Source organism: Bombyx mori, chromosome 5 (assembly GCF_030269925.1).
Source record: "Bombyx mori chromosome 5, ASM3026992v2".
Lineage (NCBI taxonomy): Eukaryota > Metazoa > Arthropoda > Insecta > Lepidoptera > Bombycidae > Bombyx > Bombyx mori.
The window spans coordinates 12,810,967-12,838,743 of record NC_085111.1 but is presented as its reverse complement, the minus strand read 5'-3'; the positions used below and the strand labels follow the sequence as shown (position 1 = coordinate 12,838,743).

The 27,777-nt window shown below is 35.4% G+C and overlaps 1 protein-coding gene across 3 annotated transcripts in view; it reads right to left on the bottom strand.

Annotated features, from left to right (window-relative positions):
• Positions 1-958: 958 nt before the first annotated feature.
• The window catches only part of nAChRa5 (nicotinic acetylcholine receptor subunit alpha 5), a 55,777-nt gene continuing 28,958 nt past the window's right edge, over positions 959-27,777 (bottom strand). The window contains exons 2-9 of one of the 3 annotated variants that reach the window (XM_038010785.2): positions 26,457-26,640; positions 15,280-15,496; positions 13,355-13,489; positions 12,906-12,984; positions 6,504-6,600; positions 3,320-3,455; positions 2,540-2,715; positions 959-1,945 (exon numbers count right to left, since the gene is read on the bottom strand). In XM_038010785.2, coding sequence (XP_037866713.1) covers positions 1,814-1,945; positions 2,540-2,715; positions 3,320-3,455; positions 6,504-6,600; positions 12,906-12,984; positions 13,355-13,489; positions 15,280-15,496; positions 26,457-26,640 — 1,156 coding nt within the window. In that variant the 3' untranslated portion in view covers positions 959-1,813. 3 annotated transcript variants of the gene reach the window in all.

Genomic DNA, 27,777 nt, shown 5'->3' with positions numbered 1-27,777 from the left:
TACTTTGATCTTGACAATAACGTTTTATTTGGTCCATCACAATTCTGTGTCTGTTTCGTCTATAAGAAATTGTTATTAACCAAAAATTTGTATCGGTCTTTAACACTGTTTAGATGATGGACGTGCTTATATTACACTTAACACGTAGTATGTAACATGTAACACGTAGGCTACAAACTCTCCGTGTTTTAATATCAGTGAAACTAATATCAGAAAATCAACTTCTTTTGCATTTGTTTCTTTTTTTATTTATTTTTTATTGCCTTTTTAGACAGACGAGCATACGGCCCACCTGATGGTGAGTAGTTACCGTCGCCCGTGGACTTCAGCAATGCCAGGGGCAGAGCCAAGCCGCTGCCGCTGCCGTTGTCTTCGCAGTTAACCCACATGAGTTTAACTACGTATCTTCGCTCGTGCTTACAGAAGTAATGCTAAAAAAGCTATTACATATAGCCAAAAGATTTTAAAGGCCTCCTGTAAAAGACATAATATAGTTTCGGGAAACAGGCTCGAATAGAGTTCATTTCTCTTAGACTTAGAAACTTAGGTTCTGAAACTTTTTACTGGTGGTAGGACCTCTTGTGAGTCCGCGCGGGTAGGTACCACCACCCTGCCTATTTCTGCCGTGAAGCAGGTATGCGTTTCGGTTTGAAGGGTAGGGTAGCCGTTGTAACTATACTTGAGACCTTAGAACTTATATCTCAAGGTGGGTGGCGCATTTACGTTGTAGATGCCTATGGACTCCAGTAACCACTTAACACCAGGTGTGAGCTCGTCCACCCATCTAAGCAATAAAAAATAAAAAAAAACTTAGATGTAAACTCTTGGTGTGACACTTTTATTTCCGCTATCTTCGACTTTCACATTTTATTTTCACTTTCACTACCACCAATAATTATAATTATGCTAAAAAACCAACCAACCAACACAATTGTTATTATACAAAAAAAACCAAGTATTTAATTTTATTAACACATTTATTTAATTTTGTACATATTTCCTGGTTATGTGATTTCTTTTAAATCCATTGGAAGAGTTTTAATGTACATTATGTACAAATTTTGGCAACAACCTTGAGCATTTCTACTTTATAATATATTATTCACATTTATTCAGATGTAAATTGCCTTACAATTAATTTCATACAATATTTATTATTGGATAACATTTAAATATTATAAGTATTTTATTGGCTTCAAAGTCAGTAACCAATCTTGTAACCAAAGAGACAAAGGACAATAGCATCGTCTAGTAAAGCGTTGGCTTTGATATTTCAAGGTATATTGTAGATTTAAATCTTTTTAATTTTCACGAAATCCTCACAGCAGTATATTGCATTATAATCATATAAAAGGTCTCACATAGCGTTAAATATAATATTTGTTTTAAGAACACATACTTAATATGTGATGTCAATAAAACTAAATTAAATTATAACTCCGACCTTTTGGGTTTATAATTAATGACTAATCGAAACTACTCAAACACCATAATTGACGTTATAAAACATTGGCACAAATATAATTGCGTTAAATCGTCACCTTAAATTATCAATCCTATTCAATGAATATTGGTATAATTATTATCTCTTACAACAACAAATTTACAACTTTTACGACACATATTTAAAATTTGGATTTAATAGGTACATTAATACTTGTTCTATTGAAAAATAATAAAATATCGACCACCAAAAAAATATTCCAACAACTAATAAAGGTCAAATACACTTCTTCAATGAAAAAAAAAAAACATTTACAGGTAGGTACTGCAAATTCGTTGCTATAGTAATATGCCTTAAAAGCTATTTCATCTAAATGGGTGGTTTGAGAGGTGTGTTGCCGACGTGTAGGTTGTTCAACTGTGGGAGTAAGATGGCCGCCGTAGCTATGGTTGTGACTAGAACAAATACTGCCAGCAGGGCTCGATCTGCTACCACTGCCACCTGTATTTTAATATTTATTAGACAACGTTATTCTTTTTTTGTTGTTGCCAAAGACTTGACATTACAATCTACGTTATGCTGATGTCTATGAAGGATAGTAACTGTTCAGCATCTTTTTTTTATTGCTTAGGTGGGTGGACGAGCTCACAATCCACCTGGTGTGACGTGGTTACTGGAGTCCATAGACATCTACAACGTAAATGCACCACTCACCTTGAAATAAGTTCGAAGGTCTCAGTATAGTTACAACGGCTGCCCCACCCTTCAAACCGAAACGCATTACTGCTTCAAGGCGGAAATAGGCATGGGTAGTGGTGGTACCTACCCGTGCGGACTCACAAGAGGTCCTACCACCAGTGATTACGCAAATTATAATTTTGCGGGTTTCATTTTTATTACACGATGTTATTCCTTCACCGTGGAAGTCAATCGTGAACATTTGTTGAGTACGTATTTCATTAGAAAAATAGGTACCCACCCGCCTGGGATTAGAACACTGATGCATCGCTCAACACGAATGCACCGGACGTCTTATCCTTTAGGAACCAGTGAAAGATGCTTGTCTGTCGTCGCCTGTAAATGAATAAGAAATACCTGTTTCCATTCTAAATTGGCTCGCTCGAGTCTTTCATTGGCGGCGACTCGTTGTTCATGTCTGGCTGCGGCCTCTCGCAGCGTGCAACCGCAGCAAACGCACCGGGCGCAGGAGGCGACACAGACCGGCTCACTGCTTGTTGTGCTAGCCCCCCCAACTGTGGCAGCTGCCCCAGCTTGTTGATATAATAACAAAACAATTGTTTTACTCAAACAAATACATCGAGCTGACGATCTCGCTGAAGACGAGCGTAACCTTCCATGAATCTTCATGTTTGACGATCAATCGGCTTTTTTAGTTTCGGCACTTTAAGTATTTATTTTGTTACACACGGTTAAGATAGCATTTTCACGACTGCACTTTCATTCTCCATTTTATTGTGAACACATTCGGAGAGATCGCACCATATTGATAATTATTTTTAATTTTGTTGCTTCGACGGGCGTCCGAGTTTATGGTCCAAACCCACCACACCCACCTTGAGACATGAGTTCTAAGTTCGATTTTAAACTGGAACGAAATACTGCTTCACGGCAGAAATCGGCAGGATCGTGTTACGTACCCGTGCGGACTTACAAGAAGTTCTATAACCAATAATTACGCAAATTAAATTTTTGGCGTCCTTAATTTGTATAACACGCTGTTATCCCTACAGCAGCGCAATGTAGACAACTGATATTAATTGTGAGATATAATTGAGAGTTTTCATCATTCATGCCGTGTGTTTATCTGGGGTATATCTGTGTGTCTATCTTCATTTGGGGTATTTAAAAGCTTACCTAGATGATTTTGATTGTGGCGCACAAATCTGGGCGAGGCTGGAGTCAGTGGTACTCCATCGCAACGAACTTCTGCTTTCAACCGCGAACCTGTACGAGGGTTCACTGGCACACTGCTCTGTGCCCTGCTGTCACCCTAAGAAATGAAATAATATACAATTGACCAAATCTGCGACCAAATCCTGCGACTTTTTTTTTATTGCCTTTGTAGGCAGACTGGCATACGGCCCACCTGATGGTGAGTGGTTACCGTCGCCCATGGACTTCAGCAATGCCAGGGGCAGAGCCAAGCCGCTGCCTACCAAACTGCGACTAATGATCTTACGACACTGTGATACAGCAATTTTATGATACTCGTCGTACCAATATAAAAAAGTTGAAAAGAACTCTGGCGATACAGGAATAATGTCTTTTTACTGCAGCTAAAAAAATAGAGTAGTTTGAAATTACATATATGTTTTATCAATTTCACAAAAGATTTTTGTTACAAAAAAATTGTTAAAAATTATTTTAGTCACCATTTCAGGTTAGTTAAATCGGTAGAGTGAAATTTAATTTAATTAAAAATCCTACTGATAATTGAAGACCAATATTGTTCTATAAATACAAAACGAATTTTTTAACACGAAAGTCATATGAAAGGAAACGTATTTGTATTCATAAAAAAGATTATTTTTAATCTGGAAGCACTTTCTAACATTTTAGTAATAAATCATTCTCACTGCGAACTCTTATAACATCGTATTTCGTTGTACCACAGAATTATTCCCTAAATGTGTTACGAGTGACATATGTCACACTGTCACACATATGAAAATCCTTATGAAAACACAAATTTACATGTTGTCTTGATTGACGACCGTACTAAAGTTATGACAACGATAAGATTAGCTTAATTTAATATATTAACTTTATTTTATAATTAATTAAATATAGTAGTTACAATATACATATGTATACATGTGTATATTCCATAAATAAAAAAATATATAATAGTTTTATTATATTATATATATATATGAAATATCTAAAAATGAATTGCTGTTCGTTAGTCTCGCTAAAACTCGAGAACGGCTGGACCGATTTGGCTAATTTTGGTCTTGAATTATTTGTAAAAGTCCAGAGAAGGTTTAAAAGTTAGATAAATATGAAAATGCTCAGAATTAAATAAAAATAACAATTTTGTTTTTCCTTTAATGTGTCCCCCATCGGACGGATTCCTTTTGTTTGTTTTAAGTTTATTTTATACAAAATTTTAGGTCTTTTATTTATCTATTGAGGCACTACGAAGTCTGCCGGGTCAGCTAGTATGAAATAAAAGTTTAGTTAATCGCAAATAAACATTTCAATGATGTTATTATTACAATAGTGGCTGGGCGACCTAAGAATGAATTTGCTCTCCGTACTTCACCTCACTTTTGGACCTCAAGAGCCGTGAAATCTTTTTCAAAACCATTGAGACGGCAGTACGTTTCCACTCGATTGAAGAAAAAAAAAACTTCCTTCATCGCACGCTCATCTTCCAATTCCAGATGACCGAGTCAGCGCAAGAATGAACACATCATCCCATTTTTATTCGGCTCTAACAAAAGCTCCCAAAGGACGCAATTACTTTCATCAAATTACTGAAGTTAAGATTAACGATGTACGTTCACAATCTATACTCGAGAGCAATGAATGCGGGTCGCCTAAAGGAAACTATAAATCTTGGAAATTAAGAATGCTAGCTTAATAAAATGAACGGTGTTTAATAGACAATATAAAAAAAAGTAATAAATTTTATATTATAAGTCATTACATTTTATTTATTAAAAATTTTACTGGTTTTTTACTGGTGGTAGGACCTCTTGTGAGTCCGCGCGGGTAGGTACCACCAACCTACCTATTTCTGCCGTGAAGCAGTAATGCGTTTCGGTTCGAAGGGTGGGGCAGCCGTTGTAACTATACTGAGATTTTAGAACTTATATCTCAAGGTGGGTGGCGCATTTACGTTGTAGATGTCCATGTGCTCCAGTAACCACTTTACACCAGGTCGGCTGTGAGCTCGTCCACCCATCTAAGCAATAAAATAAAATAAAATATTACACAAAAAAAAATGCTGATCTCGCCATAAAACAAAATTAGGAAACTAGACATTTTTGTACAACGATTTGATTTTCTTGAATTTTAATACTTTGTATTGCCTCCCCGTGCTTCTATTACTGCGTTTACGCGGCTTGGCATGCTGTACACCAAGTTTCTTACACGATTTTGATAAATTTTCTCCCATTCCTCTGTGAGAGCAATTTTGAGCTAACGAAGCGCGATTGGGGGAGGGATTCTTAGTTTCCGAGATTTATAGGTTTTTTTAAGTGACCCGGATTCATTGTTCTCGTGTATAGTAATATCACGCGTTAGGTTTAGTCTTGATTGAAGGTTGAGATTAGGCACTTACCTCTCAATTTTAATATCAAATACGATTTCGATATTAAGAATTATAAATTTTAAATAGCACCTAAAGAGGCTAAGTACTTTCAGCAAATCGTAAGCACATCAATGAGAACGTGAGTTTTTAAATTCAGTATTTTTTATATTCGGTAAGGTCGTTACAAAAAACCGTCCCTATAATATTCATTATCCAACATCGTAATGTTGAACATCCAGTCAATCTTAGGACTTAAGATTTAACCTTTGAATGTTCGAAAAAGTGTCAACTTAACATTCAAACTCGAACGAAAGAAATATAAATAAGCTCATAAGCCGCAGATTTCTCAAAGTTTAGTACGTAATATTTATCGATTCACGACGAACTTTTAATGGTTACAGCAGATTACCAAACCCAATTCGAAAAGTTGACACATCTTTTTTTTTTTACTTTTTTTTTACTTTGAGAACGTAACTTATGTAAGTTTATTTTATTTAAATTTGTGATTTTCGATTCAACGATTTGATTTACTAAAATTGTTCCGTACATAAAAGTTCGTAATATATTTTAGAACAGCAACATAAATAATACATTCCCAATGAACATTTTGTCGAATCTAGAACCAAATTACATGAGACGTAAAATCACAAAATTTCGCACTGCACTGGTACGCGATTTTGTGACGTAATAGTTCAGTGAAAAGATTGACATTACGTGAAACGTTATTGTTGATACCAATGTTTCAAGAATAGAAGTCACAATGTTCTCGAACGGAATTACCTTTGCGTCAATGTCGAAGTTGATGAACAGAAGACGCGCGAGTCGATGCAGCACGACGTCACGCACCACCGCCGGTACAGGCTGCCCTCTCACTCCTCTACGAGAAATATCTTACGTTCAAAATATTACTCTTCAGTACGTAAAGCTCTTTTTAAGTCGCGTATTCGTATAGCCTGTACTATTGTTGATAACAAGTTTTAATTAATACGGCTGGACAACCACAGCAGTCTCGAACTACTTAAAACTCCGTTACACAATTAGATAAAACCTAAATGAATCAATCAATGAGCTTATTGTGTTTTTTTTTATTTTATTTTTTATTTTTTTATGTACACACAGAAAACAAGACACAGTACAGAGTAAAAGGAAAATTATGTACAAAGGTACTGCTTATTTCTTTGAGAAATCTCTTCCAGCAGACCTGCGAGAGGATAATGAGAATAATAATAAAAAGTGATAAGTGTGTGTAGAACAAATAACACATAACTAAAATAACAAATACAAGATGAGAATTATAGCACATACACATAGCAAATATTATAAGTAACACAGTAACACTCGTATATGCGAAGAGTATAGAACCATGATCATTCGGTTGATGAGAGATAAAATTGTTTGACCTTGTATTTAAAAACAGAAACAGACTTGCAAACACGGATGTCAGCCGGCAACGAATTCCACAGTCTGACCGCGTGCACAGTAAAGGAGTGAGAATAGAAATTGGTTTTGTGGGAAGGGAATAACAAAACAGAACGTTGGTTGGACCTGCAGGGAGCATCAGGAGAACGAATGAAAGAGAATCGCTCACGTAAATATAAGGGAGAAGTGGGCTTATGTAGGATATTGAATAGGAGACATAATATTCGAGTATTCCCACGAAGGCGTATAGGGAGCCATTTAAGTTCTTTGCGAAAATGAGAAACGTGATCGAATTTTTGAGATTGTATATAAAACGGATACATAGATTTTGCATCCTCTCAAGCTTGCTTGAGAGCTCCTCAGTGGCATCCAAGTAGCAGGCATCGGCGTAATCAATTATGGGTAGAATGAGAGCTTGGACGAGAGATATTTTTGTATACTGAGGTAAGAAGCCCTGCAGACATCTCAACGAGTGCAAGGCGAAGTGCACCTTCCTACTAATCTCAGCAACGTGAGAACTCCACGAAAGATGTCGATCTATAATAACACCCAGGTTTTTAACTGAATCGGTTAGAGTTATTTGAGTCCCATCCAAATAAATTGGGGGGAGTATAGGATCGCTGAGTCTACTGCGCAATTGTTTACCCCCTATAATGATAGCCTGTGATTTTCCTGGATTAATGTGCAGACCGTAGGCTTTTGCCCATTCACTGATAGACTTCAGATCACTGTTCATCGCAGCAATAGCCGATTCAACGTCAGTTTCTGAGAAGTGGCGATATAGCTGGAGATCGTCTGCGTAGAGGTGGAATATAGAAGATATAAGCCTAGTGACAGAGTTTATAAACACAGAAAACAGAAGAGGAGAAAGAACACTACCCTGGGGAACGCCCGCACTGACGTTTATACCTTTATGTGAATTTTTGTCCCGACTTGGTAAGTTTAGTATAGCCGGTCAGTTCGCTTGGGCATTGGGTTCGCATACATAGGGTCTGGACACACGAATTGCTCCTCAATCGAAGATAGATACGGAACTAGCCCAGCAACATATCTTAGATCCCGATGCACGAATTGAATTTACTTCTGCTTTAGAAACAGCATCATCTTCAAATTACTATGTTTCGATTTTAAAAATCATTCAATATTATAACACCGGTAAGAGTAATGCCATCTATCGCCGAATAGTCGAACAAATATCGAAGGATCTAGCAGCATCTAGAACGCTCGAGAAGTACAACGCCATCTATTGTCAGATAGCGGAAATAGACAATACTTTTTTATTTATTGCCCTTGTAGGCAGACGAGCATACGGCTCACCTGATGGTGAGTGGTTACCGTCGCCCATGGACTTCAGCAATGCCAGGGGCAGAGCCAAGCCGCTGCCTACCGCTTAATATTAGACTTAATACTAGAATACTAGACTTTTGTGGAATATTCTCGACGATTCCAGGGATTTCATCTCGACTATAAAAGCGTTGCAGAGATGGCACGCAGTCAGTAATCGGAACTACTCTAAGCGAAACAGCGAACGGATCACCTGAAGCGAAGCGGAAGAAACGAATTGAGAATTTTAAAGAGCTTGTGAAGTGTTTTAAGTGTTCTAAATGTTAACTTGTAATTCGGTAGAATTTTATTTATACCGAGCCCCAGCGCCTAACAATATATTTGTTAGAAATGGATATCTAAATATGGCTGTGATTATTACCTATCTGCTGAAATGTTTGTCTTACATTTTCTAGACTAACTTGTTATCCTTAAACCAACGTGCTTTATCACCATTTTTGTCTTACATCGTGAAACATCATATCGAATAACAACCATAATTTTAACCAAGGTTTTAAGTATAATTCTCTTAACCAGATCTGTAGCAATATAACAAAAGGAAAATTGAGGAAATTGACTGTTTCAACCCTTGTTTGTTAACTTGTAGCCAGTAATTAATTCTATTCAGTATAAATGAAGGACGAAATTGATATTACCGAAATATAAATTTCGAGATGAATTTCAATCGGAGCATGCCTATATTAAAATGAAAACATGATAATGTAATTATTAAAAAATTTCAGCGTTTTCATACATTTCAAGTGGTTTTGTTATTTATTTATTTTCGGCAGACGGACTCATTTAATTTAAGTGATTATTCCCGGAGTTCGTAGATATGACAACCTGGACACCTCATATTTATTCGAAGTTTTGTATAATATTGTATTTCAATTGTCTCATTCGTCAAACCAAAACGTAGTTGGGGCGATAGCTTAGAATAATGGCACCTTGTATTTGGTTTACCAGCTCTACCACCAGTATTATAAAAGTCATTCTATGCCCCCCTGTAGATATCTAAGGGATCTTAAATTTTCACAAATCAGTTTAAGCTAATCCTCACCGACCTCTAAAATAAAATACCGGGTCGTACCAATTGCGAGATTTTAAAAACATGCAAACCACGCTCTTGACCCGAATAAAATCATATGTCACGAGAGACAAAAATGAATTGGTGAGTTTGAATTAACTAGTGGTCGCCCGGTAGTCGAAATTCGATTATAATTAATTGAATACTTCTATAATCACAGATTTCGCCAAGACTACAGTATAGACAATTAATATTAAAGATAAACAATAATAACCTATTCTCAATTTTACCACAGACTATTTACAATAGCAAAAGTTTGACAAAAGAGCATATGGCCGTTTTCCAATTACAGCACAAGAGCGCATTATGCGGCATAATGCTCAACTTAGCTTCAGCATAATTCGGCATTGAGCGTCACTGAGTCGCATTATGCTCTGTAATTAACCATTACTCAATGGTAGTTTTCCAATTACAGAGCATAATGCGACTCAGTAACGCACAATGCCGAATTATGCTGAAGCTTAGTTGAGCATTATGCCGCATAATGCGCTCTTGTGCTGTAATTGGAAAACGGCATATATGTGCGAGAGTGTGTCAAATACATGGTAGTGTGTATATTTTTTTTTTATGGTTTAATGTATTATTAATGCATAATTTTTCAAAAATATTAGTATTCTGCACTCCTCTATATTCTCTATAAGTGTGGGAAATTTTATACCCCTCCGTCCGCGCAATTTTCGTAAAAAGGGATACAAAGTTTTAGCTTCACGTATTAATATATAGATAAAAATAATTACTTTATTATTGTACACTGTCCGGAAGAGGGTAGAAAGTTTTTGAGCATTTGTCTAATTCCGTGGCGCGCTCTATAGCCGAAATCTTTGACATATTATGTGTCAGTCGTTTCATCACAGTTAGAGTGACGAAGGATAATCATTCAATAAGGTGTCCACGAAAAAAAATATAACAATATTTCTTTTGTGCGCGAATCAAAACGTTAAGCGTGGTAAAACAAAGAAATAAAATATATTGGTGTGTAGTTTAACTGATTCTATTTAAAAAAAAAAAAACAAAATGTGTGCAATTCACACGTGGTAGAAGTGAAACCTTCCAAAATTAAAATACAATTATCCTAAACGTCTTAAGTATATGTAAAATTTTATCATTAGTAAATAATTGTAAGGTAGCGCCCTCTGTGAATTGATATTTAAATTTCACGTATAATCCTAAATTAAAATTCACTACAAGAGCTTTCATACACACGTTAGTATTAAAAAATCTCACAGATGGCGCTGTATTAAATAGTATGTATATTTCTGTCTCATTCTTTGCTGGCTTCATCCTACACATTTTTGTATTTGTGTCTCTTACCTGTCGTTTTTTCCGTTGCATCCGGTTTGAAATCACAACGATTCTAAAGAAGTTTTCACTTCAACAACCGATTGAACCATTGATATGTCCTCATATGCGAAACCTTTGGTAACTTAGCTTGTTTTTCGCTTTTTGATTATTATTTTAATAAAAATGCAGTCGAGTTTTGTGTTTAATTTGAAACATATGAAGACGCCTTATGCTGCTTTTCATATTATTAAAATAAAAATCACTTTGTCGAATTAAAAATATTTATATCGTTTGGTTCAAATATCGATATACGAATTACGTATTAGCGGCCTGAATAATTAATGAGTCATAAATATTCGTGGCGTAGAAATTGGACACAGCAATTAACGTTAATTTAATGTTTCCAATCAGCAGAAATCTGAATTTTATAATGTGACAGTAGGATATGCGAATAACTTGTTCGAACTTAAAATTTATTATATACCTTTTTATATAATTTGAACAACCGAATCAACAGTCGTTTTGGAGAATAATGTGCACAAATGATAAATAATCTTTACGACTTATTAGTATTAGATTCGTTTCTGGAAATTAACAGAAAATAAGATTTTCCTATATATTATTAGGAGTATTTATTTCTGGTAGTTGAATTTACTGAAAATAGTAAGCGACACCTACCGATCCCTATGAAAACAAACGCCCAATCGAGTACTAGGTCATCCGTCCTGGTTAAGCGGCAAAGCCTCCGGGCTAACCGCAATCTTTTTATCCAAAAAAAGACTACTCAGGTCATTCTTTGTTCAGTCAGACGGTTAGGCTGTCGAAGCCTACATTCCTCTGCTTCTTTCCACGCCAATTTTATTATTTTCCGTTTTGCCGTTATTCTTGTTTTGAATATCAACTACTATTTGTCTGACCGCAAATTTACTAGAAATCACTAAATTATTGTTGAAATCAAGCTGTTTTAGTGTATATTATTATTCGCGAATCGTATACATAATCAAATATACTAGAGGTCCCGCAGTAGTCGAAATTCGACTATAATTAATTGGAATTGTAAGTTTTTACACTATTATGATTGTATTTTATACTTCTATAATCACAAATTTCGCCAAGACTACATTATAAAAAATATTAACAAAGACAAACAATATTTAATCTCAATTTGACAACAGACGTCAAGAACAAAAGTTTGACAATAAATAGTATGCATGCGTGTGTGCGTCAAATACATGGTATGTAGTGTGTGTAATGTTTTCTTTATTGATTTAATGTATCTTTTAAGCATTATTTAAAAAAAAAATTAGCATTGTGCACTTCTTCTCTATATTCTCTATAAGAGTGGAAAATTTCATACTCCTCCGTCCGCGCAATTTTCGTAAAAAGGGATACAAAGTTTTTGCTTCACGTATTAATATATTAGATTTAATCACTAACAACTCTGATCACGAAAGCCGAACGTCGTCAAATCACTACATAGTATAAAACAAAGTCGCTTTCTCTGTCCCTATATCTGTCTGCCCCTATGTATGCTTAAATCTTTAAAACTACGCAATGGATTTTGATTCAGTTTTTTTTTAATAGATAGAGTGATTGAAGAGGAAGGTTTATATGTATAATAACATCTATTAAATAGTGGAGAAATCAATAATAAATTACAGTGTCCGAAGCGAAGCGAAGGCGGGTCGCTAGTAGACAATAAAAGAAAACGGGTTATTAAACCATACAGTTTTTATTATATTTTGATGTAATCGTGGGTTGCATCGTTTTTTTTTTTTGCAGTTGTTTTCAAATTTCTATTCAGTAAAATTTTATGATTTTCCCTGTATGCGAAACACAACTAAAATTTAACTAACGCGGGAAATTCTTTGCCTCGAGAAATTACGAGAGGCGACTGCTTAATGTGTTCGCGCTTAATTTTGGGGTTCCATGAAAACCTACACTAGAACGACAAATTGTTATTTTGATAACAAAGCGCTATTTTTAGGGTACCTCAATGCTAGCAGCTAACTAATGTTTGCCTTCATACAAGATCCTTGATCTATAGATAAACGCCACAATGAAATACTCGCCTGTAAGATATGTTGAGGGTGACCACGGATAGTGAAGCTGAAAATGAAACTAGGCACGTGCTGACTCCGTAGTACAAACCTGCAACATAAATTTATGTTTTTCTTTTGTTTGGTAAATTACAAATTCAAGAATGTGACAGCCATAAATAAAATTAATTGCATTAAAATGTAAAATTAACACATCCTAAAGCTAATAACAAGATTATACAGCTAGAGAAGCTGAATAAAAAAAGTGTTGAAATAAAAAAAGTTCTACCACAGCGTTTTAATTTTAAAGATATTGTAATTTTTAACAAATCGCTTAGACCCTACAGCACTCTCCTACTGGTTCGCGAGAAACATTGTAGCTTTAAATATTTAAATCGAAATAAATTTACTAAACACTTTCTATTACATCTTGGCGTTATGTTACGTATTTTTCTAATTGCAAAATAATAACATATTCTTACTTATTAGCGGAGTCTTTTCAGTTGGCGGTAATGTATCTCTAATTGTCATCAGGAAGACGGTCATGGATAATAATGCGCTTATCCCCAATGTCACTTTTTCTCCGGATTCCGACGGCACGTAGAAAACAAGGAGTGCTTCAAAATTAATGAACTTTTAATTGCTTTGATCATACTTACAATTCATACATAGGTACTAGCTCGCAGTTATTATAGAGAGTATTATTATTCCAAAGCTTGATGTTTCTATGGGCTTTACCTGATAATATAGGTATAATTTAATAAGGGAACGCCGTTGAGCAAGGTGATAGTAATAAGTATTAGACGTATTTTTTTTATTGCTTAGATGCGTGGACGAGCTCACAGCCCACCTGATGTTAAGTGATTACTGGAGCCCATAGACATCTACAACGTAAATGCGCCACCCACCTTGAGACATAAGTTCTAAGGTCTCAGGTATAGTTACAACGGCTGCCCCACCCTTCAAACGGAAACGCATTACTGCTTCACGGCAGAAATAGGCGGGGCGGTGGTACCTACCCGTGCGGACTCACAAGAGGTCCTACCACCAGTAAAAAATTAAAAAAAATTAAAACTACTTTACGTATAAATCCTTTTTTTAATTATCATAAAACTATTTCCGACGTTTGACGTTAACTATCGACACGTCGGAAATGATATAAATGCATACACAAATAAAAAATTTAATGAAAAAAAATATATACAAATAAAAAAGCGAGTTTTAACTTTAAAAGTAGTTTTAAATATTACCTACACTGAGCTAACAAATTGTTAAAAAAAAACCCATTAGTGTTAACCATTTCGTATAAATGGCACTTAAATTTTCGAAAACATTGGTAATGTACACAAAAGCTGTCAGCTGCTTAAACTAAACTCGATAACGGTGGATCGCTTGTTTCCACCGAGCCCTTGAAAGGTTAGGCCTTTAAACGCTAACAGGGTCTCGTTAAATTTCGAAAGAAAGATTGTTTAACTTGTAATTTTATCGAGATGAAAATTTACGAAAATCACGTTCCTTTCTTGTCTATTGTTTGTATAGCCGCTATTAAAAGCGGTTCCCAGAATTGGACGTGCGAATTCAATGGTAAAGGACGGTTGATGGCTTGGAACCAGACGATTTTTTGTTTTTCAAAACACCTTTTTAATTCTCATTCTGTTTACATGTAAAGGCCCTTATCTCTTCCCCGAAGCTTGATAGTTGATTTTCATTCATATGAGCTACTGAATAATCATTTTCTTTAATATAATCTCGAAAACGTACTTATTCATAAAAAAATATCCAATTCAAAGCCGGTCTCATAAAAAAACACAAAGACAACTTGATGTCTCTTCAGATTAAGAAATTCCTCACATATTCCAACGCACATATTGTGGGCAAAGTATATTTACTTAATACTGTCATTGTACTTGAAAAAATGGATAAAGATTTCTTCTTTTTGTTCACACCCGAAACTGAATAGTAACTAGATCATCTCTTTTGTGGATTATTGTCACCAAAGGAGGATGTAATCATAGGAACCATTCCATAGAATCAAATGGATATTGTAAAATAAATAATACCAGGATATCCTAAGGAATATAACATTTTTATTATGTAAGCCATAGGCAATAGATTAGAGTACAGTAAAATAAGTTTGATTGTACATAACAGTAAAAAAAACAACTTTAAATACAAAAATAGACTTGTAGAGACCGAGTCTTCGTCGACTGGTACAGAAGGCTTTAAGCATTAAGTGCGCCACTGTAATTTTGTGCATAAAGTTACATAAATAAATATAAAGTACAATAGTACGGATCTTAGCGCTAAGAGTAATCATTTTTCAAAGAACCATCAGATCGACAAGCATCATTTAAGGACAGGTATTAAATAACGTAATAAGTGTTTGAAAATTTTTTTGATTACTTACCAATTCCGTTGATGAGTAAACATGGAAGAATAAGGTTGAACACGTAGAACATCGGTCTCCTACGTAACTTAATTACATACGTTATATCAGGGTAGGGTTCAACGCAGCAAGAGTAGTACTGATCATGTCTGATAGCCTCGAAGCTGACCAAATCAAATTCACCGTTGGTTTGATAGTTGGTAGTATCACCTTCGTCGAATTGCTTTTTTAAATCCAACTAGGAATGAAAAAAAACACTGTTGTTATTCTGGGTGACCACCAATTTGCATAAAATGAAGTTTATTTAAATTTCCTTGTTCAGGATCAGCTTATAAAGCTGTATAAATTTCTAGATTCGACACAAAAACAAAAATCTTTATAACAATTAACTAAAATATCAGCATCTTTAAAATTATGTTTGTGCACATACTCGTAGTTGTGTTGTACAACGTTGCGCAGAAGAAATCAACAGGGCTTTAGTCCACAAGAGTAGGTAGGTACCGCCACCATGTCTGTTTCTGCCGCGCAGTCATGCATGCAGTTCGGGTTAAATGACCAGGCAGAGACAGTTATACAGACGTTATACAATGCAATTGAGTATTCGACCTCATGTCGACATCTCGGGGTGGGTTGAATTTACGTTGTGATGTCTATAGGCTTCGCTAAGCGCTTTACACCAGGTGGGTCATGAACTCGTTCATCTACCTAACCAATAAAATAAAAACCAAAATGTGAAAACCTAAACGAATTCGTAGCTTTGCTTAGTGCCTAATAGAAAACTCATACAGTTTCTAGCTGTTTACAGCATTAATTAAATTTGCACAATAAAAAAAAAACATTTCATAGAAAAAAAATACACTTTTCCAACAAGAACACCTGTGAGTCCTTTGAGGAAAAACATGTAACGGACGCGCTGCAAAGGGGTTTTTAACGTGACATTTAAATATGTGCATTTAAAACGGAAAAACGAAACGCGCAAGTAAGCTTTAACTCGCTTAAAGCTTTTTGTTCACACGAGCGTCTATCCTCCGCCTGCACGTAGCTTTACCTTAATAACAAAATTAAATGATAGTCATTAAAGCAACTTTACATTATAAGAGAAATGGGCTGTTTTCGCGAAATCGCCACTTTAGCCCTGGGCGAAGACATAAATAACAACATCGAATTAAAATTTTATGCTAAATTGGATACTGCTTCGATTAAACTACTTTTACGTTTGAACATAAAAAAATTACATTTATTTTTTAAACATTTTTATACCTTTTTTTTTTAATTTTTTTATTGCTTAGGTGGATGGACGAGCTCACAGCCCACCTGGTGTTAAGTGTTTACTGGAGCCCATAGACATCTACAACGTAAATGCGCCACCCACCTCGAGATATAAGTTCTAAGATCTCAGTATAGTTACAACGGCTACCCCACCCTTCGAACCGAAACGCATTACTGCTTCACGGCGGAAATAGGCGGGGTGGTGGTACCTCCCCGTGCGGACTCCCAAGAGGTCCTACCACCAGTGATTACGCAAATTATAATTTTGCGGGTTTGATTTTTATTACACGATGTTATTCCTTCACCGTGGAAGTCAATTGTGAACATTTGTTGAGTACGTATTTCATTAGAAAAATTGGTACCCGCCTGCGGGATTCGAACACCGTTGCATCGCTACATACGAATCCAACAGACGTCTTATTCTTTAGGCCACAACGACTTCAATTACATATTATTTTCTCATTTGAAAACAAATTGCTCGAATTGTCCTATTTGTGTTTTATTTGCTACGAGCGACCCGCCCTCGCTTCGCTTCGGAAACATTAAATTTTATTATCGATTGAGTCTAAAAAAAGTAGCCTCAGTTACTCCTTATATCATCAGCTACCTATCAGTGAAAGTCCCGTCAAAATCGGTCTATCCGTTTCAGAGATTAGCCAGAACAAAAAGACAGACAGACAGACAGACTGACAAAAATTGTAAAAAATGTTATTTTGGTGTATGTACCGTATATACCTAGTCAGGTCATAAGTATTGTCACACAGTAAAAACTTTTCTTTTAGAATGCTGGCCACAAAATAGTTTATTGAATTCGAATTTCGAATTGTTCATGAAAATAAAAATGTATACTTTTAGAATTTTACTCATTTTTAAATATGGAGTGGACGCTTAAAGAAGACCGTGTTGCAGTTATTGCGTTGCATCGTTGCGGTTACGCGCCAATTCAAATTTTTAACATACTGAAAAATTTGAATATAACCAAAAGATTCGTTTATCGTACCATCAAACGATACAATGAAGACTCTAGTGTAGATGACAGGTCAAGAAGTGGTCGCCCTCGGTCTGTTAGGACTCCAGCAGTGATAAAAGCTGTGAAGGCGCGAATTCAAAGAAATCCCAAACGTAAGCAGAAACTGTTGGCCCTTCAGATGGGGTTAAGCAGAACCACGGTGAAAAGGGTGTTAAATGAAGACTTAGGGCTTCGGGCATATCGAAGAAAAACAGGACATCGTTTGAATGCTCGTCTAATGGACCTGAGACTGAAGAGATGCCGCGCTTTGTTGAAGCGGTACGCGGGAAAAAAATATCGGGAAATTCTTTTTTCGGATGAAAAAATTTTTACCGTAGAAGAGAGCTACAACAAACAAAATAATAAGGTGTACGCACACAGTAGTGAAGAAGCGAGCAACCGTATTCCGCGTGTCCAACGAGGTCATTTTCCATCCTCGCTCATGGTATGGTTGGGAGTTTCTTATTGGGGCTTAACAGAGGTACATTTTTGTGAGAAAGGTGTAAAAACGAATGCAGTTGTGTATCAAAATACAGTCCTGACGAACCTTCTGGAACCTGTTTCTCATACCATGTTCAATAACAGGTACTGGGTATTCCAACAAGATTCGTCGCCAGCTCATAGAGCGAAGAGCACACAAGACTGGCTGGCGGCGCGTGAAATCGACTTCATCCGGCACGAAGACTCGCCCTCCTCCAGTCCAGATTTGAATTCGTTAGATTACAAGATATGGCAACACTTGGAGGAAAAGGCGTGCTCAAAGCCTCATCCCAATTTGGAGTCACTCAAGACATCCTTGATTAAGGCAGCCGCCGATATTGACATGGACCTCGTTCGTGCTGCGATAGACGACTGGCCGCGCAGATTGAAGGCCTGTATTCAAAATCACGGAGGTCATTTTGAATAAACTTTAGTGTCATAAGAATCTATGTTTTGTTAAGTTCATTTTGGTATATGAATGGTTACATAATGAATAAACTTGTTTCAATTATTTTACATTAAACATGTGACAGAATTTATGACCTGACTAGGTATATATATATATATAACTAGTCAGGTCATAAGTATTGTCACACAGTAAAAACTTTTCTTTTAGAATGCTGGCCACAAAAAAGTTTATTGAATTCGAATTTCGAATTGTTCATGAAAATAAAAATGTATACTTTTAGAATTTTACTCATTTTTAAATATGGAGTGGACGCTTAAAGAAGACCGTGTTGCAGTTATTGCGTGGCATCGTTGCGGTTACGCGCCAATTAAAATTTTTAACATACTGAAAATTTTGAATATAACCAAAAGATTCGTTTATCGTACCATCAAACGATACAATGAAGACTCTAGTGTAGATGACAGGTCAAGAAGTGGTCGCCCTCGGTCTGTTAGGACTTCAGCAGTGATAAAAGCTGTGAAGGCGCGAATTCAAAGAAATCTCAAACGTAAACAGAAACTGTTGGCCCTTCAGATGGGGTTAAGCAGAACCACGGTGAAAAGGGTGTTAAATGAAGACTTAGGGCTTCGGGCATATCGAAGAAAAACAGGACATCGTTTGAATGCTCATCTAATGGACCTGAGACTGAAGAGATGCCGCGCTTTTTGAAGCGGTACGCGGAAAAAAGATATCGGGAAATTCTTTTTTCGGATGAAAAATTTTTTACCGTAGAAGAGAGCTACAACAAACAAAATGATAAAGTGTACGCACACAGTAGTGAAAAAGCGAGCAACCGTATTCCGCGTGTCCAACGAGGTCATTTTCCATCCTCGCTCATGGTATGGTTGGGAGTTTCTTATTGGGGCTTAACAGAGGTACATTTTTGTGAGAAAGGTGTAAAAACGAATGCAGTTATGTATCAAAATACAGTCCTGACGAACCTTGTGGAACCTGTTTCTCATATCATGTTCAATAACAGGCATTGGGTATTCCAACAAGATTCGGCGCCAGCTCATAGAACGAAGAGCACACAAGACTGGCTGGCGGCGCGTGAAATCGACTTCATCCGGCACGAAGACTGGCCCTCCTCCAGTCCAGATTTGAATCCGTTAGATTACAATATATGGCAACACTTGGAGGAAAAGGTGTGATCAAAGCCTCATCCCAATTTGGAGTCACTCAAGACATCCTTGATTAAGGCAGCCGCCGATATTGACATGGACCTCGTTCGTGCTGCGATAGACGACTGGCCGCGCAGATTGAAGGCCTGTATTCAAAATCACGGAGGTCATTTTGAATAAACTTTAGTGTCATAAGAATCTATGTTTTGTTAAGTTCATTTTGGTATATGAATGGTTACATAATGAATAAACTTGTTTCAATTATTTTACATTAAACATGTGACAGAATTTATGACCTGACTAGGTATATATATATGTATATATTCATATGTAGTAAAAAGAGGCTATTTCCATATTAAAAACAGACATTCCAATTTTATTTATATTTCCGTACACGGCGTGAATACATTGACAAGTCGAAAATGCATATTTTTTAGGGCAGCCATTTTTAAGTTTACATATTATTGGTAAATCTATTTTTTTATCTTTTTATATAATTTTTATGCGTATTTAAGTAATTTCATCGGAATTTTCACACAGTGTAAGTATAATAATAAATTAATGTTTTAATCAAGAAAAAAATGACATATCAAGTTGTTCACCGACGACTTGTCAATTTATTCACCTAAGCAATTTATTAAAATCCGAGAAAAGTAATAAGATTGTTAACATAAGAGATTTAAAAAAATACATAAATATGTAATAGCCATTTGATGGTGGTTGGATGGTGAGATGGTATGGACACGTGAGACCTTAGAACTTATATCTCAAGGTGGGTGGCGCCTTTACGATGTAGATGTCTATGGGCTCCAGTAACCACTTAACACCAGATGGTCTGTGAGCTCGTCCACTCATCTAACCAATAAAAAAAAAGTGCTGAGACGAAATGAAAATGAGGTTGGTAAGAGAGTGTTAACTATAAATGTGGAAGGATATAGAGGAAGAGGTAGACCTAAGATGAAATGGATGGATTGCGTGAAAGACAGTATGTAAGAGAGGAGTGAGTGAAGAAATGCTATATGATAGAGGAGTATGGAAGGAGAAAACAAGTTGCGCCGACCCCAGGTGACTGGGAGAAGGGCAGGAGAATGATGATGTAATAATAAGCCATTTGAATTAATCAATCTCAAACTAAAATCCAAAACTTGTACTTAATTATATTTTTTATTAATTAAAAGAAACTGAAATTAATCTGTTTCTGGAATTACTATTCTATTATTATTTACTGTTCTTCTCCGTTTCCCTCTAAATCAGGTTCTTCAGTATCTAAGTCGTGGCATTTTTTAGTGGGTTGTCAGTCTTTATGTTTTTATAAAAATCGTGAAATGCTGTGTCTATTAAAGGTAATAAATCCACCAAATTCTACTCTTTTCTCTACTTATTGGCAAGATGTCTTTGGAGACAACTTCTATCTGGACGTTGTCTATATTATATTTGCTCCTATTCTGCAAGTTGATTACCTTAAAAGAGCTTTCACTGTCAAATCTATCTTGAAACGTATTTTTCCAATAGGTTTTTTGTATTGCAGCCATTTTACAGTTTGCCGCAAGAATTTATCTTCGGAACTGTCTTTTTTTTAAATCGTGAATGGCTCTTTTTTCGAACTTAATTTAGGAAATTTTCGCACTTAATTGGTACAACGACATATGCGTTATTAATTTTACAAGATCTTATAAGTTGCACCCAGTCATTAAAATAGGTAGTTAATTTTAAGTCGCGTTTTCTGTTTGGTTCTCTCAATCAAGGCATGATACGGATCACACTCCATGTGAATCACAATCCAAGAAACTTGTGATTAATAGTTTCTAGCGTTGGATACACATGAAGTAAATACATGAACATCATTGCACCCGCATTTATTTTTTTGGCCTCCACATGTATCTGAATAAAATGTGACCTGGTTATCTTTTGAAAGCAAATTCTGAAGAAAATGCCCCAGAGACGACGCGATTTGACGAGCACCGATGGTTTCGTCCTACATGTAACATGTAGCCTTATTAGTTGCTAAATCATGGATTCTGAGATTGTAGGACCATAGCGGTCTTTTATAAAAAGAAACAGAAGTTTTAAAATAGGGGGTGGGTAAGCACTGCTGAAGATCATATGTATATGTTCGAGTGGATGAGTTGCACTTTGCTTCATCTTTATCCTTTCTTTTTTCTGAATATTATTATGCTTTTTCATGCCGGTAATAACCGGATATGTATAGTCGCGAACACAATTATGGGTTATGTGAATAATTGATCATCTAAAGGTATTCTGTTAGTTCATTTAATTATGTGGCGTAAATAGCTTAACGTGTCGAGTTATTTAAATAAATAACATTATTATGTTTAGATATATCTAAATGTCATCATGTTCTCGTTAGAAACAGAGTTGTTTAGTAATTCACAAGTGCGATATCCCAAAAATACGTGAGAGAATCGAGTTACTCATTTATTCCCCATATAAAACAAGTAATCTGGACGACAATTCTGCTATAACTTAAAATTTGATATTAGTCGACTTGTCAAGTTATTCACGCCGTGTACGGATTTATAGATGAAACAGGTCACTGACCTCGTCAAGAACTTGAGTATATTATATAGCATGTGAAAATCATTAAATATATATGTGACCGTGGATCTCAAGTACATTTGAATCATGTTGTAGGTGGCCTTGAAACATTATTATATACTCATAATGATTTCAGCTGTAAACCAGCCCTATTTAAACACACATGTTTGTCGTTTTTTATTCGTGTTCTATTAGTAATACAGTGTCATAGATGGCTATATGTGTTTAGTTTTAGCAAATAGTTGTTATTGATATTTAGTTGGAATACAATAGGGGAAAAAAATGGAAGAAAAAAGAAAGAGAAAACTATCGAAGTTGGCCGATGACGAAACCCACGCATCGTCAACATCAACCCCAATAATATGCCTATGTTGTTGTCGTCGTGGCCTAAAGGATAAGACGTCCGGTGAATTCGTATCTATGATGCACCGGTGTTCGAATCCCGCAAGCGGGTAGAAATTTTTGTAATGAAATACGTACTTCACTGTTGTTCACGATTGACTTCCACGGTGAAAGAATAACGTCGTGTAATAAAAATCAAATCCGCAAAATTATAATTTACGTAATTACTGGTGGTAGGACCTCTTGTGAGTTCGCACGGATAGGTATCACCACCCCGCCTATTTCTGCTGTGAAGCAGTAGTCCTTAGAAACTATATCTCAAGGTGGGTGGCGTACTTACGTTGTAGATGTCTATGGGCTCCAGTAACCACTTAACACCAGGTGGGCTGTGAGCTCGTCCATCCATCTAAGCAATAATAAAAAAAGTATATATTTATCTTAACTCATTCACCAACCCACTGGGTATGGAGATTCTGCCCGGGCAGAGGGGTTTTCCCCGAGGCGCATTCCGTGCAACGTTAGAATCCAAAACAAACCCTTTATTTTTACTAAATAGTTGTACTTCGTGTTCTTAATATCTCATGAAACTCGATGTAAAACGTGGCCGGATTTCACAAGTAATTTATTTAATACTAGCTGACTCGGCAGACTTCGTAGTGCCTCAATCGATAAGTAAAAGACCTAAACTTTTGGTATAAAATAAACTTAAAACAAACAAAAGGAATCCGTCCAACGGGGAATACATCAAAGGAAAAACAAAATTGTTATTTTTATTTAATTCCGAGCATTTTCATATTTATCTACCTTTTAAACCTACTCTGGACTTCCACGAATAATTCAAGACCAAAATTAGCCAAATCGGTCCAGTCGTTCTCGAGTTTTAGCGAGACTAACGAACAGCAATTCATTTTTATATATAGAGATTGTTGATGATAATGGTCTTCCCGCAAATAACAGAACTAATAACCTTTACAACCTCGTTTCGAGAGCACGAAATTAAATTACATGGAAACGTATTTGTACAATGTAGTTTGAGTGGAACATAACTAATTTGCGATATGCAAAAAACTCTTTATTCAACAGAGGTATCATTACCGGTAATGGCCCAAATGATGGCAAGAAAAATATTATTGTTTTGAAGAAATACTTTACTTTTACCATAATGCGCGTTTAAGCAATAGAGAAAACCTTTTGCAATTAAATGTGCTAAATTACCCGGTCTATACATGTGTAATAGTACGATCTACACTACTGGCAGTAGGTGATACTAAGGCTGTATTGAGACTAAGACATAAGCAGTCAATTATTCTACCAGAAATATAATCGGCCCTCAGTCATTTCGGCTTCATAATTCTTTGAGCCATATCGTTTACCTACCTAGGTTCTTGGAATATCTCTATTATTGATTCAATTTTGTATTGATGACGTGATGGCTTACAAAGGTTTAAAATGCCCACAAGATATGGGAGAAGAGTAAGCTCTGAGTTTCCCTGCCCGATCGAATTCAGACATGACACACACAAAAACATGTCGTCGTGCACGCTTGTAGGGGTAAGGCTACACGATGAAATAGCAAAAACTTTCACTTGAATGCCACGAGTTATTTCCTTGGAGAAAACTTACAACAAAACCATTCATTTGTTAACCAGACTGAACTGACCATTAGGTAAATAAAATCTCGCACAGCGAGCCACAAACATTATCTAACTACAACTATAACTATATTTTTTTGTCTAGGAATGTTTTACATTCGGGTCTCTTTTCATATTCAAATTCAGGAATGTCTTAACCTAAAATTTCCGCTAAGTACGACATATTTTCGTAACAAATCAGTAACATAATGTGAGTCGACTATTATCAAAGCCGGCAATGTGACTTTTGGACAATTATTGGTAAATCAGAAAAACGAATTATTGACTTTGTATTCCATTGGCAGTCACAAAACTCTTCTGAACGACATCTTAGATAAATAACAGGTTAAGTATTAACCTTTATTAATACTTAACCTGATAAATAACAGGTTAAGTATTAACCTTTATTTAATGCAGGTTTTGAACCGTATTCTTTGAAGGAGACGATTATATTCAAATCAATCTGTATCGCCATATCAATAACATTTTTTTGTCCAAATACACAGATTGCCACCTTTGATAATAGACGACTCATGTATAAGTCATAATTCTCAAATTTATTGATTCAGAATTGATTACTACTAACCGACAGTGCCTCTCTTTGTAACCATTATCTTTCTTCCTCCCTCCTCCCTCATCGTTTTAAGGGTGAAACAATTAGAACGATTTAATATATTTACTTAAATTTCATTATTGAGATAATTAGTTGCTTGAATTGATCAGTTTCACTAAACTAAAAATATTAATGAAACAGAATACCGTCGAGTAAATTATCTTTATTATTATTTCCTTAAATTTAATTTTCTATTGTGTCTTGATCTCCAATTAAGTGTTTTGATTTGTAATCCTGGTTTTGTTTTAAAATTTTCCCGGCCATTCGGAATAAACTATTTATGAATTATATTTTATTTATTTTCTTGACGTAAATATAAATGTTTTAAATTTACATGATATTCAGTATTTGGGATTAGATTACACCAGATCAGACAGACGTAGCAATAACGTATTTTATTAAGCAGGGTAGGGAAACAAGGCCATCTTTATCGTCTATGATCTTAAACTTATGCTTCAGCTTACAGACAGCGTTTATGCCTGAATGAAATAAGATTGATGACTGAGAAACTTATTGCCACTTCTGCATCTTTGTCACATACAGATTGAAAAGAAAGGCAAAACCGGTTCACGACATAATTAAAAACTATACAAATATTAAGGAAACAAGTTGGTAGTAGCACGGCAAAATTAAGACCGACTTCTCATTAAAAACGAGCGAGCTTCGTTGCGTCCTACATTATTTCTACAAGAATCGTTTCTTGAAAATACTAATGATTTCAAAATGTACCAAAACAAAAATTCGTAAAGGTTTTCCTCTCCGTTGCGCAAGAATTCTTTTAAACAGAAACGTGCCTTGTTAAAACCAAGTGTCGTGAAAAACTAACCGTTTGTTTTGTTCCCGTTTACAGTTTCATTCGGTTTCGTGTTTTATATTCCGACTTCCATTAAAGTAATGAATGGAGCGTTTTGTTTATTACAAAGTATGTGTTTATTGCGGCGTTATCGTTCAAGCCTTGAAACGTTTATGTGGTTTTGTTTTATGATGTAAAACATCTATTTCAGTTTTATGATTTTGATTTAAATATGAAGGTAATTAATTTATTGCAGTTAAAGTATTAAGAAGTCGTAACCATCATGCAAGCGAATGCAGTTCAGTAGTATATTTCGCATGTTAACTAATTTAGTTCTGCATTTTTTTTAAATATATTTAATGTTTTTCTTTATCTATACTTAAAAATAAAATTAGAGTGTCTGTTTGTAATATTGAAATAATCGCTTTTTACTACACGAATATGAATATATATACGGTACATACACCACAATAACATTTTTTACAATTTTTGTAATCTGACGAAGCATGTTGCGGATAATAACATGTACTTTTAGGTTAGGAATATTGTGTTCTTTTTTTTTATAATAAATAAATTAATTATGAAAATTTATTTTTGTCTGTCTGTCTGTTTGTTCCGGCTAATCTCTGGAACGGATGGACCGATTTTGATGAGACTTTCACTGATAGCTAGCTGATGATATAAGGAGTAACTTAGGCTTCTTTTTTAGACTAGCTTCGCCGGCTGCCCCGTAGTATTATACGTGATATAGCACAAATATTATTATAAATATACCAGAAAGTAGTACATAAAGAAATTAAATACATGTATATATAATTCAAGCCTTCGCAGCTACTAATACTACAAATACCCACAGATAAAAAGTAAATTTATTGATTGAACAAATAATTTTTTTACACAGTAATAACAGTCTTGAAATCTCATTGGAATTATTACCTGAAATCCGTCGTAGGTCCAAGACGCCCATTTCATGGTACAGAGTTGCACATCAAAAGGGAACTGCTCCACATTGATATCGCATACAGACACATAAATCCCATGACTCAGCCAGGTCACTTCGCCAGTGTACTTAACTATTACGTTCGTATTAATAACCGCTGAACGATAGTTTGGATCCGCACTGAAACAATACAAATATATTTACGCCAATGAAGTAATAACGAGATGAATAAAGCCTAACCAGTTACATAGACCTAATTGATTTACGGTTGGAAACGAATCCCACCAACCAACCAACCTCAGACGGCTATAAGAAGAAAGACAGAGACAGAGGAACAGGAGAGGAGTTTGAGAAGTCGAATTAATTTTAATTCATAAAAAAGAAAACGCTGTTACTTACATAATTAATATTTGTTCGAGTTCGTGATATAAATTTTTAAGGCACCTACTTTTTGGCACTTCGAAGTTATTTGTTTATGAGTGAGTTGGTTTACTTCACATTATTAATGATATTCGCAGACAGCTCTGCCGAAATTTACTGCATTTTGTAACAAATGAACGTTTTGTGATAATAATTATTGTATTCTAAACATGACCCATTTTTGCAAAAAAAAAAAGAACAGATTTCCATTTTACTAAAATCGTTTCAAGCTAAAAAATCTTTTAGGAAACCGAAAATTATTTTGTATTTCAACTGGAAATTACTTTTCTTCTCTAAAATATGAAACTTTTTTTGCTTAACATTTCGTAATAGAAACATTTTTTTGGCCAAGAAAAAAGAATTGAAAAAAAACTGTAGGTGTTTCCGTCAATTTAAGATCTTCCGTCGCGACGCTTCTAAATGTTTGGTTAATAGCAGTGTTATTTTGTAGCTATAATGAAAATTTCCGCTTTGACTTTATAGTTATCAGTGTTATCACCATTTATTTTAAAGCTTACAACCATTAAATTGTAAGAAAATGATGACGTAAAGTCCAGTGTCTATGTCACCATCTAACGAGAATGCTATTATGAGAAACGAATTTTCCTATCTCAGTTCGTAACTTAATTACAAAAAACGTTAACTGTTTTAAAAACATTAAAGTTATTTAAAAACAAATGACACACTATTAAATTTATATATCTAAATTTTTTATGTTACTTCGATTGGACCATGTTATAATTACCTTTTTTGACAAATTTTTTAACAGTCCGTCGAGCTAAATTCTAGTATTCATTCAAATTAGCTTTTCTTTGCTCATAATGGATAAATGACTGGAAAGCTCACTTAGTGTTAAGTGGTTAGTGGGGCCATTGGTGTAAAAACTGTTCCAAGCCA